Below are 14,848 nucleotides of genomic sequence, written 5' to 3'. Positions count from 1 at the left end.
TGCTTCACGTCTTAATATATAGATACCAACTGACAGCTGTCACTCGCCTCATATGTGTCAATGTCAATTATAGTAGTCGTCGTCCCTTTCTTCTTCTTGCATCGTCAATGACCACTGACACAAAATGTGTATTGCCGTCAGAATAAATACTATCCTTGCAAATTTTCGTCTTTTTATATGAAACCCAGACGATCACTCCAACACTATGACCTTTAGGTCATATTTTAATTTGTATTCTTATTTTTATGAAAAATGAGAGTATAGAGTGAAATGAAATGAAGATGATTATTTTAGACATTAATCAACTGGGATGGAATTAAATGAAATGAGATGAGATGATATGGCATGAAATATAATCTTAGGAAAATGGTGGTCATTTACTGCAATTTTTTCTGTGGATTTTTGGAGGATCCCAAGAAGAATATCAAACTTTTATGCACTTTTGACAGATATTAAACAGTTAATAAACCACCGTTATTACACATTTTAAACTCGAAGAAACACTAAATAGACAAAGTAAAATAAATTACGGAGAGAACGCAAGATGGCGTCCTATATCGGTGTACGATGAAACATCGTTCATGAACAACGATGTATCGAATTTTGTTTTTATTATATTTCGTTAGCATGCCCTACACAGATGGGGGCGGGGTGTGCCTGTACCTGCTGATGCTCTGGTAGTTCCAGTGCGTGACGGCGTGCAGCGAGGTGCCGGAGGGCGCGCCCACCTCGCCCTCGAAGGCGGGCAGCAGCGGCATCACCACGTACACGCGGAACGCCTCGCCGCCGCGGTGCGCGCGCATTATGCGGTTGAACAGCGCCTCGCCGATCTGCACCAGAGCGGACATCCAGTATAATACAGGTGGTAGGACCTCTTGTGAGTCCGCGCGGGTGGGTATCACCACCCTGCTTATTTCTGCCGTGAAACGGTAATGCGTTTCGGTTTGAAGGGTGGGGCAACCGTTGTAACTATACTGAGACCTTAAAACTTAAGGTAGGTCGGGCATTCACGCTGTAGATGTCTATGGGCTCCGGTAACCATTTAACATCAGGTGCGCCGTGAGCTCGTCCACCCGTCTATGCAATAAATAAATAAAACAGATATTCATTTTACATTTTGAACCAAACGGCATTCGAAAACTAAAAGATAAAATCTTATTAGTGAAAATTATTATCACATAAATGATTTTCTTAGGGACGACATTGAAAATAAATGCGATTTTTTAATTATTAGTCGAATTATGGATGAATGAATGGTAAGTTATATAAAACCATAATATCTTGCACTGCACTAAAATTCGCATGTCAAATAATGACAAAGCATACACGCTGCTTTGAACTTATATAATAACTCATTTTCACTGCATATGCTTAGTGAATAAATGATTTCTTTCTTTCTTTCGGTTTATGATAAAGTTGAGACTGACCTGGTTCCGGACCGCAACGCTGGATCGAGACAGCGTGATGAAGAACTGGTTCTCGATGTAGAGGTAGTGCTGCGCCCTCGTTATCGTATCCACGTACGCTTCGTGGATGCTCTGCTCCACGGTGTCCGGGTCCAGGAACCCGCCCGACCAGCTCGACACGCTGCGTAGCACCTTTAGAGAAAGAAATATAACTCTAAGTAAAACTCTATTCATTTTTGAGAAAACATTAGATGTCGGCGTTACTGTCAAATATCGATATTTTTGGTGACTAAGAATGTCGGAAGAAGGCATCCTAAAAAGTATTGGTAAGATTGTGTAAAGGGGATATGTAAGAGAGATGCTGTATGATAGGCCTGAATGAAAAAAGAGTACATGCTGAGCGCATTCCACATGGTGACATAAGAACAAGAGAAAGAGATATTAGGTTAAAAAAATAGAAGGTGGATTACTTTTTTAATTGTCTATAATACAAACTTATAGTTGCTGTTTCATTCACAAATTAAAAAAAAACGGTGCGCGTGAATGAAGTGAAACTTCTTTTTCGATGCGTGTGTGCATTGTGGTTTTCTTCATTTTTCATCCTTAAATCAGATTGCTCTTGTAATAGGGAATGCTGTGTATAAGAGATGCGACATTTTCAACATTTATATTATATATATTTTAAATTATAGATAAAAAAATAAAAAAATCTGTATATTTTTTTTTTTAAATACTTCATTAAAATATTGGCCGCTACTCGTTGCTAACGCTCGCGCTGACCTGTAACAGGTATACTCCGCGCATTCACTCTCGCTCTGTCTCTTTCTATTCCATGGTAGCATTAAACGTTTAACGCAGCCTTGGTGGAAGTCTCACATTAGAAGTTTCACTTCAATAAAAATATGAATTCTTTTCTTTTATGTGCTATGGGTACCGAAGACACCCCAACTCCAACCAGGAATCGATTCGGGCATTCCAAGTACAGTGGCTAGAAATTCTAACCACTCAGTCAACAACCTTAAATCTTTGTTTTGGGCGCGTGCTTCTCACCTGACAAGACACGTTGTTCATGTCGATGTTCAGTAATTTGTCGAAGTCCCCTAATGGCTGTATGTCGCTGTATGTCTTCGGCACTAAGTACGGATAGTTTGTGTTTTGTCTGTAAATCAATTATAATAATGTTTTTAAAATTAAATAAACTGACTAGATTTATTTTTTAAAAGTTATATTACAGTTAATGAGCATAGAAGAATTTACGGTTGCCATGGAAACACATTTGTTTGTTGTGCAGTTTCTCTTATAAACAAAAAATAGTAATTGTTTTTTTAATAACACATTCCTTGTGGAATAACGTTTCTGTTTTTGAATTAGCATTTGCTTGACGGTGACCAGTGCTTGAGGCACCTAAAAGCACCGTTAATGGATCGGGAGGATCCGTAGCGCCTTTTATATTTTTATTGCTTAGATGGGTGGACGAGCTCACAGCCCACCTGGTGTTAAGTGGTTACTGGAGCCCATAGACACCTACAACGTAAATGCGACACCCATCTTGAGATATAAGTTCTAAGATCTCAGTATAGTTACAAGGCTATATATTATACATATAGTTACAAGGCCTACCTAGCCTTCTCTAGTTTGATAGCGTTCCAGCGCTGTATGAAGTGTCGCGCGACGTCCCGCGCGGCCGCGCCCTGCACCACCAGCCCCACGTCGTGCCACGGCATGCGCGGCGTCGTGTTGCGGTCGACTAGATCTACAAATTAACGACAACTTTAAAAACCCAAAAATCACACCCTGTATATTATGGCGGTCTTGTTCACAGAGTTACTATGAGTTTTTATAGCCTTTTACTGGTGGTAGGACGTCTTGTGAGTCCGCACGGGTAGGTACCACCGCCCTGCCTATTTCTGCGTGAAGCAGTAATGCGTTTCGGTATGAAGGGTCGGGCAGCCGTTGTGACTATACTGAGACCTTAGAACTTATATCTCAAGGTGGGTGGCGCATTTACGTTGTAGATGTCTATGGGCTTCGGTAGCCATTTTACATGAGATGTGCCGTGAGCTCGTCCAGGCATTTAAAAAAAAGAAAAAAGTTATCGGAGGTTTCTGAGCCCGTTATAACAAGACTGCTTAAAAGCTATTATTCGTAATAAGGCCACAGGAATAATATTTTGTGCTGGCAGGTTTTTTAATATTTTTTATTTCAGTCTTTTTACAAACTAATTGTTGAATCAAAAGATTTGCGAGATAATAATGTTAGTTCAATAAATTATATTCTAATTATAAAGCTCCGATAACTCATGAATAAATAAGGGTAATTATTATGCTTTTCATCAATAATTGCACAATAATTCAAATACATAAGAGTTAGCTATGATAATTGACACCTGAACATATTGACCATATACCTTTCACTATATTTGTATTGTGATACTGTTTACTACCGACGGTTACCGTGATATGAACATGCGATGCGTAGAGAGGAGATCCATGTGACTATATAGCAAATGTATGGAAATGATAGGGCAAGGTAGAAGAGGAAGAGGTCGAACGAAGAAGACATGGATGAATGACGATATGAGAGAGAAAGAGGAATGAGTGTTGAGATGACGGCTGATAGAAGAGAATGGAATAGAAAAATTCGCTGTGCCGATCCCACTTAGTGGGATAAGGTGATGAAAAAGAAGAAGATACTGTTTACCGCCCTATATATCTGAAAAGACGAAAGTTGAAGTTTACCAATCAATTCAGCTACGCTAAAAGTTATCTTATCTCCGGCAGTTAAGAATGTGAAAAAACTCACCGACAAACGGCAAATCCAAGTTGTTGAAATCTTTAACAATGAAATTCGTGTAGTCCTTCCCGATCCACAGCTTCGAGTTGCCCTCGACGCCTTCCAGCGCGTCCTTCGTGCTCTCCGTGATGACGCGTCCCTCGACGACCTGCGCGAGGGGTGCGGGGGTGCGCGCCGTCCCCCCCGCCCCCCGCACGCCCAGCGCGTCCGTGAGCAGCACGGAGTCGTTGGAGCGCGCGTACTTCTCGGCCTTCTTCCGCTCGGACTCGTCGAACTTGTGCTCGTTCCTCTCCTCGTCGAACAGTATGCTGCTGATGATGTCCTTCCCGCGGTCCGTCAGCTTGTCGAGCACGTTGCGCTTCTGTATCTCGGGCGTGTCGGTCCTGTAGTCGGGCTGCGTGGCGATCATGAGGCGGTCGCCCGGCTCTAGTACGGGCAGCTCCGGCTCCGGAACGCTCTCGGTCTCTTCGCTTTGTTCCGGCTGACTTGATTCGTGTTCTTTTGCATTCAAATCTTGTAGTTCTAAACTGGAAAATAGATGTTTATATATTATTACCAACTCCAGCCCCCCACTATAGCAACGAGCCCTCGCTGGGGCTTCTCTCTCTCTCTCTCTCTCTCTCTCTCTCTCTCTCTCTCTCTCTCTCTCTCTCTCTCTTACATATAGAAATAACTATTTTTTGTAGTCGTCGTGGCCTAAAGGACCTCCGGTGCATTCGCATTGAGCGATGCACCGGTGTATCAATTTTTCTAATGAAATACGTACTCAACAAATGTTCACGACTGACTTCCACGGTGAAGGAATAACATCGTGTATAAAAATGTATAACCCGCAAAATTATAATTTGTGTAATTACTGGTGGCAGGACCTCTTGTGAGTCCGCGCGGGTAAGTACCACCGCCCTGCCTATTTCTGCCGTGAAACAGTAATTCGTTTCGGTTTGAAGGGTGGGACAGTCGTTGTAACTATACTGAGACTTTAGAACTTATATCTCAAGGTGGGTGGCGCATTTACGTTATAGATGTCTATGGGCTCCAGTAGCCGCTTAACACCAGGCTGTGAGCTCGTCCACCTGTCTAAGCAATAAAAAAATGGTATATGCTCGACACGGAAGCCATAGAAGCAAACTTACTCATTCAATCCGATGACGATATCTCTGGAGGTCTTGGCCAGCTCCAGCGCGGCGTCGATGCCGTTCGCGTTGTGTATGTACAGGCCGCCCCCGCCCGGCGAACTCGAAGTCTTCTTCTTAGTCCTTATAGAGTTCTTCGGTTGAGCTATATTACCCAGATCCGTCAACCTGGAAAAGGGAGATAAGAGAGCACGTGATTATAATTGGTGACAGTCTATTTTATCGGGAGATACGGATCCCAGCCTCCTTGACTTGCTAGTACCCTCACCCGTCCGCACAAGTACATTATCTTCCCCTATCTTGTTGGCAATGCCTTTATCTTATCTTATACCTTTAAACGAGCAATTCTTGTATATTAATATATATGTATATAATCTGAATCTCGGAAACGGCACCAACGATTTTCATAAAATTTAGTATACAGGGGAGGTCGGGGGCGATAAATCGATCTATCTACGATTTATTTTCAGAAAATGTTGTTTTATTCGTGTTTTCAATAATCAACTCTTCCCGACATCTATTGGCGAATAATAATACTATTTTTCTTAATTGAGGGCAACTAACCGCTTTAAAGACACAACAAGATGGCGTTATCAAAAAAAGTCATCGTCTAGTTTTAATATAAATGAGTTGGATCTCGATTATGGTAGCATCTTCGTTTTCGTGTCTATGGTTTCTGATGACTGCTAGCTCAGACAGAGCATTAGCTTGTTAGTCTTTTTACGATAAATGATCTAATATATAAATAATGCCAGGACAACATTTCTAGATATTATCCTCCTCCATTGGTTAAACTATTTATTTTGTGCCTACATAATATGTAGTGCTATCAATAGACATATAGCAAATAAATAGTCTGTTTTTTATTGTCTAAAACTCGAAATGAATTTAAGTGGTACCAGTGATAATGGTTGAATTTCGATTGATGTGCGGAGACTAATAGCTATAAACTGGCGGCCCGTCCGTGCATCTTACCAGAGCCAGAAACTGTGATACTTAAGACACTTAAGATTAGACAAATATTTTTTTGTATGGAAATCAGCGACATCTTACAACGGATGCCCCTAAACTTATTTTTTGTTTTTTTTTTGTTTTTTATTGCTTAGATGGTTGGACGAGCTCACAGCCCACCTGGTGTTAAGTGGTTACTGGAGCCCATTGACATCTACAACGTGAATGTGCCACCCATATAGTTATGTATATGTTGTTAAAGTTAAGGCATTTACTTATTGTATAACTAAACACAGATAATAAAAAAAAAAAAAACATTTAAGTCCTTATATGTCACAGACAAATTGATTAAATTCTATAAAATTGTGGTTTATGAAAACTTCAAAATTCTTCATTAAAAATCAAATATAGGATAGATAATAAGTTACTGCCATCTACAGGAGCAAGCCATCTAGTGGCCGTCGCCCGTAAACATTTTTGTTGAGTGCTTGAGTTGCTATAAATATCTTTATCTAATTTATGTGTATTATGTATGCGTCTCACCTGTGTCTGTGGTCGTCCCAGCGGCCGTAGCAGAGGTCGATGCCCCCCAGGAAGGCGACGCTCTGGTCGACAACGACGATCTTCTCGTGGTGCGCCCAAAAGAACACGCCGGCCTTCGCGTGGTCTGGGTGACGGAAAACCTACCGTTAGATAGGAGTTATAAACATTTAGACATGGCACGGATATCTTTGAGGGGCGATGTCGGTTCCAACGGTCGCCTGCCAATTGGTTCTAATCGCAACGGAATAAGGGTTATATTCCGCAATTGAACACGTAGGGCATTTTAAGCTCTCCGCGATATGTGGTCCACAGACTACTGGCGTAAAAATTCTGGCAATAAGCTTTAAGAAGTTTAATTTTGACATAGCAACCAGTAAATATGCGGGCCAGCATATTGCATATAACCCAGTGACCAAGAGTGATTTAGTGTATCAGTCAACACATGAATGACAGAAACCAACCTAAATTTTTATTATTAATTAGTCGCAGCTTAATATTGAGAAGCGAAGCACATCCATGGCACTGTTTTGCGCAGACGAGCGTACGGCCTACATGATGGTGAGTGGTCACCGTAGCTCATAGACATCAGCAATGCCAGCGGCAGAACCAAGCCTCTGTCTACCGCTATGAAATGTTCAAGAAAATTTTATACAAAATGCCACTACTCACTTTAATATTGTCATTAGCTAATCTACTTTTGCTGTAGTAGCTGTTGATGCCGAGCGCCATTTCAACTTCTTTATACAGCAATATAAATATTTTCACACCTTGCGCCTGAAAAACAATACAAAAGGATCGTTATTTAACATGTTCTAAAGAAAACATTGTACATACTTATACTGTACATGCTGTATTTTACTGGTGGTAGGATGTCTTGTGAGTCCGCATGGGTAGGTACCACCGTCCTGCCTGCTTCGATTTGAAGGGTAAGTTTTTTTTATTGGCCTTCTATGCAGACGAGCATACGGCCGCCGCCTACCGCTTAATACTCTCCACAAGCCTCGTTTGAAGAAGGACAGGTGGTAGGAAGGAAGGAAGGTGTAAAAAATTACCTAAAATATTCTTTACATCGTGTGCCCTGCGAAAACTATTGATGATAGAATAAAATAATGTACTACGACTTTGTAGAACACATTATTATTTACAAAAAGTGTCGCTTCAGCATATATGTCTAACCATTATAGTTATGCCGCAATAAGTTTTCATTTATTTTAAAAAATAAAACAACGTCAAACATCGTTGATATATTTGTTAAATACCCGAGCGGAGCCGGAGCGGGCCGCTAGTATTTAATATACATCCACAGCCCTGGAAAAGACATTTTATATTTATTATACAAATATCTCTCCTTGGCGGCGGGGTTCGAACCCGCGACCCCCTTGTATAGTGACAATGTCACTTACCACTACACCAGACGGCCGTTAAGTTGTGCAACAAACAACTAAAAAAAACTACTGACTGCTTTCCTCTTCAAGATCATATCGAGCCTCCAATAGTTTCCGTTGAGCGCGGGCCGCTTCATGTACACCTCGGGGCTGAGCCACCAGTCGGCTATGAAGATCTCCTCCCGCGCCAGCTCCATGGCGTCGGCCGCCGCCGAGAAGTACTCCGCGCCGTCGACGAGCGCGCGCGCGGGGGTGGCGGGCCGGGGGGGCGCGAACGAGTGGTGCACGTTCGGGTACGTGAAGTCGCGGGCTGAAACGAATACGCCATTTTTTTTTCATTTCTCGCTCCGACACGGTTCGTGCATTCGCCAGCGTCAAGTAATAAGATTTTTATAATTCGGCGTTTTAATTAATTTTGTGTATTTTTCTTACTTCAGAATTTCATATAGTACAATAGAATTAAATTCGAAAAAAAAAACCATTATATTTTAATTAGTAGATAAACATAATATGTACAGTTTATGAATAATACAAAACGAAGGAAAAGACATATCAGAAGCATTTATATTTTTTTATATGAAAAATGATATTATGAAATGAAATGAAGTTGATTAATACGAAACATTACATGAACTGAAATGATATGGAATGAAATATAATGCAATTGAGAAACCACACAGTTATAGAATAATATTTAAAACCATAGCTCCGAAAAATATTTTAAAGATGAAGTGCTCGGAAGATCCGACTTATAGTCACTATGCAGACCGAGAGCTCGTTTAACGTCGATTAGAGAATTAATGAAAATTGTAGGGTAGGTAGGCCAAGCGGCCGGCGCGTACAGGGTGTTCAAAAGTCGATATAGATAGCAGATACTCACCACTCTGATTAGCTACAGTCTTGAGGTAGTTCATCCACTCCTTGCTTTTTCGTTTCGTCCAGCACTTGATGACCATTTGTCGGCTCTGGTTCAGTATCTGAAGACCGTGATTCATCCCAGTCGAGTACATTCCGCTCGATACCTCGAAACTGTAATTGTATTTTTATTTTGTTACATGGCAACCCTAATATGGCATCGTTCACTTTGATTACTAATTTTGTGTGAATTAATCATTTTTTGTTTTCATTTATCATCTAGTTGGTTAAGTGGTTAGCGACTCAGACTACTGTACAACGGGTCCTAATTAGTGAGTCATTATTTTTCTTAAAGATATGTGGTGTTTGGTTTGGATTTTTTGGTCATTATGTCGGTTGTGTTTCCAGTACTCGTAACACAGACGAAAATCTTAGCTTGGGGCCTAGAAAAATTCAAATTTTTTACAAAGAGGACTGTTGAAGCTTATTAGAATAAAAGAGCCAGACTAAAAAGTCCAGTTACCAGTCGCCGTGAAAAATGGGAAAAAAATTATTTTAACAATAAAATTCAACTAGAGACAGCTTTTTAACTTATAAAAAAACGTCCTGTGATAATTAATTGAGTTAAAATTAATATTAGCAAATTTTACAATTGCTTCCATATTTTAAAGTATAATAGAAAAAATCATGTACAATTATATTTACCTTCGACTACTTACTTATTTAACAAGGGCTGCATGTAAAAAGGAAAACAAGAAAGTAATTTGGAATTAAGACCACTATTAATAAACTACGTTATCCGATTACAATTGAATATGCAATTTCGAAAAGGGCACATCTCTGAAAATGTAAAATGTTCAGGAAATGAAAAAAAAACTGATTATTTTCCAAAGCAGTGTAAAATTTAAAATATTAACTTTTGAGATATATTTTAGTGTTAATTAGCAATTGAAAGTTACTGGAATTATTATAAAACGGGTGTAGGTAAGCCTCAAAACTACATGTATATGAAAAAACGTATTTGACAAAATATGCGACATGTGCCCTTTTCGAAATTGCATATTCAATTATGCTAAACAATTCGTATCAGATTATAATACTAAATTTCAAATAATGTAAAATACTGAATAAAGGTTGATAATTGGATGTAGATTGTATGAATATTTTATTAATATTCTAAATGGTTTTCTCTAGTCTCACCCTTGATCAAACAGCATAATGCCCTTGACAATTCCGTCCCGGGGTCTTATGTAGCCGAAGAATGTGTCCTTGACGAAGAACCAGCGCTCCTGCCATTTAGCACAGACCAGACCGGTGCAGAAGTAATTACACCTGGAAAGGCCGATAAATGTCATTAGAACCGATCGGGATCGGAATAGTTCAGGCTAGAGAATCGAGAGGAAAAGAGAGAAATAATAAATAAATAAATATTTACTAACAATCACGATGCGTTAACGCAAAACGCATTAACTGGTCCCGCGGTAAGTTCGTAAAGAACTTGTGTTACAGGTACCAGCTAACGGAAATAAATGTAAGATTTTTTGAAGTTATACTTCTTTAAGCGCATTATGAAAAATTAATGAAAGTTAAATTTAACGATGCGCGCGCACCGTGACACAAAATTAACAGAAATGAAGTTGCCCACTAAATCGCTCATTACAATACGACCGACGTAACTTGGCGAGTCTGAATATAGCCGCAGGTGAACTTTCGCGCATGTACACTCGAGTGTTATTAGCATTCATTTTTAGTAATATAAATGACAAAATTATTATTTAATATAATTCATACTAAATATTATTAAATTATTAACGTTAAATATTTATTATTAATTATTTAATATTGAAAAAAAAGAAATAAATTTAATAAAAATAAAGTATAACTTCTTATGCGCGTACACAAGTACACGCACCCTTTTTTTTACATAATATATCACTACATAGTATAAAACAAAGTCGCTTTCTCTGTCCCTATATCCCTATGTATGCTTAAATCTTTAAAAGTACGCGATGGATTTTGATGCGTTTTTTTTTTAATAGATAGAGTGCTTGAAGAGGAAGGTTTATATGTATAATAACACCCATTAAATAGTGGAGAAATCAATAATAAATTACAGTTTCCGAAGCGAAGCGAGGGCGGGTCGCTAGTTTAATATACGTCCATAACCCTGGAAAAGACATTTATATTTATCACACAAATATCTTCCCTTGGCGGGATTCGAACCCGCGACCCCCTTGTGTAGTAACCATGTCACTTACCACTACATCAGACGGCTGAAACAAAGAAAGGGGAAGGAGAATGGTCGAGGGTCACCTGACACAGACGACGGTACCCAGGAGTCCGAAGCAGTTGCATCCTGCTTGACCGGGCTGCGTGGAGCCGGTCCGCTTCTGTATCATGCCTTCCTTTCCTTTGCTTCCGAGCTCCGATATAAATGATAAGTTTGAAACCTCAAGAAATTTCACCTGAAATATATACACACGAGCCTTTTATGTGATTTATTTATTTATTGCTTAGATGAGTGGACGACCTCACAGCCCACATGGTGTTAAGTGGTTACCGGGGCCCATAAACATCTATAACGTAAATGCGCAACCCACTTTCAGATATAAGTTCTAAGGTTCTCAGTATAGTTAAAACGGCCCCACCCTTCAAACCGAAACGCATTACTGCTTCATGGCAGAAATAGGCAGGGAGGTGGTACCTACTCACGCGAACTCACAAGAGGTCCTACCACCAGTATGAAAACCCGGTATTAACTGGCTGCCGGAGTCCATGGACATCACGTGGAAGGGACGAGTACACGTTATAATTAAGTATTCATGGATAATTGTGGACTGTTTATTAATTGATTTTCTACTGTCTTTGTTTGAAATTTACTTAGAAAAAAACAGTGCGTAACATAATCTTTTGATGAACATTATTTTATGCAAACTAAATTTCCAAACTAAATTTCCAATAATAAAGAAAATATTTATTTACTTCTATTATTTCCGTATCCTTCAAGCCTCGATCAAATGCATTTAGATATTTGTAAAATTTTAAGAATTTGTAACTTTTAACCATTGCAATTTATAGGTACTTTTTTTTAAGATTACTTAATTAACTTAATTTATTGCGGAAAAACCAAAAATGTATACACACACTCACATACAAAAAAGCAGATACGCGTCAGAACGATAAGAATTATGGTTTAATCCGTTTTTAATCATTCGTGTGTATTAAAATTATTTATGTCCCGATAAATGACTGACCACCCGCATTTTTTTATATTCTCGACCATATTAGCGACTTGGCGTACTCACCTAAACTAGAATATTTATCTTATCTAATATATAAAATTCTCGTGTCACAGTTTTCGTTGCCATACTCCTCCGAAACGGCTTGACCGATTTTGATGAAATTTTTTGTGCTTATCCGGTATCTATGAGAATCGGCCAACATCTATTTTTCATCTCCCTAAATGTTAGGGGTAGTCCACCCCTAAATTTTTATTTTTATTTTTTAGACAAAATATTTAATTTCTATTTTTTTATGATACAACATACAAAAATACATACAATCCTCAATTTTCACCCTTCTACGATCAACCCTTATTTTTTATTTGCTAATTAAAAACTTTATTTTTTTTGGCAAGATTTTCATTTTTATTTTGCCATGAATTAAAATAAAAAATCTGATGTTACTCTCAATTTTTCTTCCCTCTATGATCAACCCCTATTTTTTATTTGTTAAATATAAACTTTAATTTTTTTGGCAAGTTTTTTATTTTGTTTTGTCATGACTTAAAATAAAAAAAAACATATTACTCTCAATTTTCACTCTTATACGATCAACCCCTATTTTTCCATCCCGATTAATATTTTTTTTTATTCTATGACAGATCCGCAATAAGGTTGCAAGATGGCAATCAAATATTATAATTGTAGTGCGATAAATTCTTATTCAGAGTTTATAATTTCAAGTTCCTTTAATTATGATTTTTTTTTAATTGAATTTGATCTCCCGCCCTCCCCTGTCGACTACTGATCAACTATCAATCGATCAGCTATCCCCGCCAGGAGTCACCACTCATTCAGCAAACATCACGTAGTAGGGATGAGGACGAAGCCGGTCTCCTGTCTTACCTACTCACTATACATCATAGTTTATACACTATATATATTTGAGAACTATACAATACTATACATTTTTCAGCCATGTTTTTTTGGTTTTATTTGTGTATCAATAGTATGTTCAGTAAGTCTGAGAATCGGCTACTATTTATTTTTCATACCCCTAAGTGAAGGGTTGTCCACCCCAAACATTTATTTTAATTTGTTGGATTTTTTTTTTGTTTATAATGAGGTATTATGTTGTTAAATTAGGGTTTTTTTCTACAGTAGAATTTCCCTAGAAATCTTATTTAAGGCAACACAACGTTTGCCGGGTCAGCTAGTGTAGTTATAAATGCATAAAAATATGTTTGCAAAAAATACAACTACAATGTGTGAATTTTAATTTCGTCAACACTGCAACAAAAATGCGAAGGATTTTAAGTCTTAAACGCATTAAAATAAATGTTACGCTTACCGTTTCGTGATGATTCCTGTATATGGATATGTTCAGGAGATTATATAAATATTCTTCTAATTGTTTCATTCGCAATTGTATACCTTCGTACGTGATCATGACTTCTGGTTTCTTCGGAAACCTTTAAAGAAAGATTGTAAGGATTTATTTGTAGGTTATGGTTATTTTAGGTTTATTGATTATTAATTTAAATATTGGAAACCAAGATAAATTGTTAATTTATAGTTTACATTTTAAGTTGTTTCATTTACTACGTCTATTATCGCCTGCTCAGGAAAATCTAAGACATCCGGGATCGAACCCACAGGAATAAGTCGGGATAAATAAAGAAAATAAAGCTAAATAAATAATTTGATTTTTATTGGTATTGATGGACCGGCGGGCGTCTAGATATCACTATTATGGTTTAGTAGTTACCGCCTCTCACTGTTGCGTTGAGGGTCGTGAGTTCGAATCCCATATCGGGCAAACATACGTGTGATAAACAGGTTTGTGTGCTCTTTGTCAGGGTGTTTATTATGTGTATATGTATTTATTTATTAAAAAAACTGTATAAGCATGTATGTCAGTCCCTGGATTTAGTTATTTATTTAAACAATAATCATTACTGAAATGTATAAAAAGATTTGACTTGATCCCATTCTTTGCGTGTTTGCATTTCCAATATCCAGACTGTATCAAAAACTAGGTAAGTATTTTTTTATGAACTCTAAAGCATAGATTTGAGTTTGACAACATTATCATCCAAACGTATTTCATGTAACCACGTAGCACAGTTTTCAGAATTAAGGAAGAAACTCGCAAATTAATGACACTGATAACTAGAGGTCGGAGTAGGTAGATTGATTTAAGGTCGTTGACGTCAAACGTACAGGATAATATGAATATACTTCCAAAATACCGGAACTTCATATTTAATTTGATATTTGTTCCGAAATTTTGAATTTAGTATGAATTTGTGTTTAAGGTGAAAAACGTATTAATAATATTAATCTACGCTACCAGTGCTAGCTAATGGTGAAAGAAATCAGTATTTTATTTTATACAAGAACACCTTGGAATAGTTACACCGTATTTTGTCCCTTTCTGTCGAATTAGAAATGACGCTTGTCAGTATGAGACAAAACTTAGACAAGGCTTTTTGTTACTTTATCTCATCTATATATTAATACGTGAAGCAAAAACTTTGTATCCCTTTTAAGGAAAATTG

At 38.0% G+C, this 14,848-nt stretch overlaps 1 protein-coding gene across 4 annotated transcripts in view; it reads right to left on the bottom strand.

The window, feature by feature from the left end:
• Positions 1–14,848, bottom strand: part of LOC101746390 (phospholipase D2) — a 36,518-nt gene that overhangs the window by 8,232 nt on the left and 13,438 nt on the right. For all 4 annotated transcript variants that reach the window (XM_021349058.3, XM_012691846.4, XM_012691848.4 and 1 more), the window contains 13 exons: positions 13,639–13,759; positions 11,380–11,531; positions 10,267–10,398; positions 9,092–9,240; positions 8,286–8,521; positions 7,496–7,600; positions 6,827–6,966; positions 5,333–5,500; positions 4,209–4,726; positions 3,027–3,159; positions 2,457–2,565; positions 1,428–1,598; positions 664–830 (listed from right to left, as the gene is read on the bottom strand). In XM_021349058.3, coding sequence (XP_021204733.1) covers positions 664–830; positions 1,428–1,598; positions 2,457–2,565; positions 3,027–3,159; positions 4,209–4,726; positions 5,333–5,500; positions 6,827–6,966; positions 7,496–7,600; positions 8,286–8,521; positions 9,092–9,240; positions 10,267–10,398; positions 11,380–11,531; positions 13,639–13,759 — 2,301 coding nt within the window. The remainder of the gene's footprint in view (positions 1–663; positions 831–1,427; positions 1,599–2,456; positions 2,566–3,026; positions 3,160–4,208; positions 4,727–5,332; positions 5,501–6,826; positions 6,967–7,495; positions 7,601–8,285; positions 8,522–9,091; positions 9,241–10,266; positions 10,399–11,379; positions 11,532–13,638; positions 13,760–14,848) is intronic.

This window comes from Bombyx mori, chromosome 13 (assembly GCF_030269925.1).
Source record: "Bombyx mori chromosome 13, ASM3026992v2".
Taxonomy (NCBI): Eukaryota; Metazoa; Arthropoda; class Insecta; order Lepidoptera; family Bombycidae; genus Bombyx; species Bombyx mori.
The sequence above is the reverse complement of the archived record's forward strand: the minus strand, read 5'-3'. Positions and strand labels throughout refer to the sequence as shown.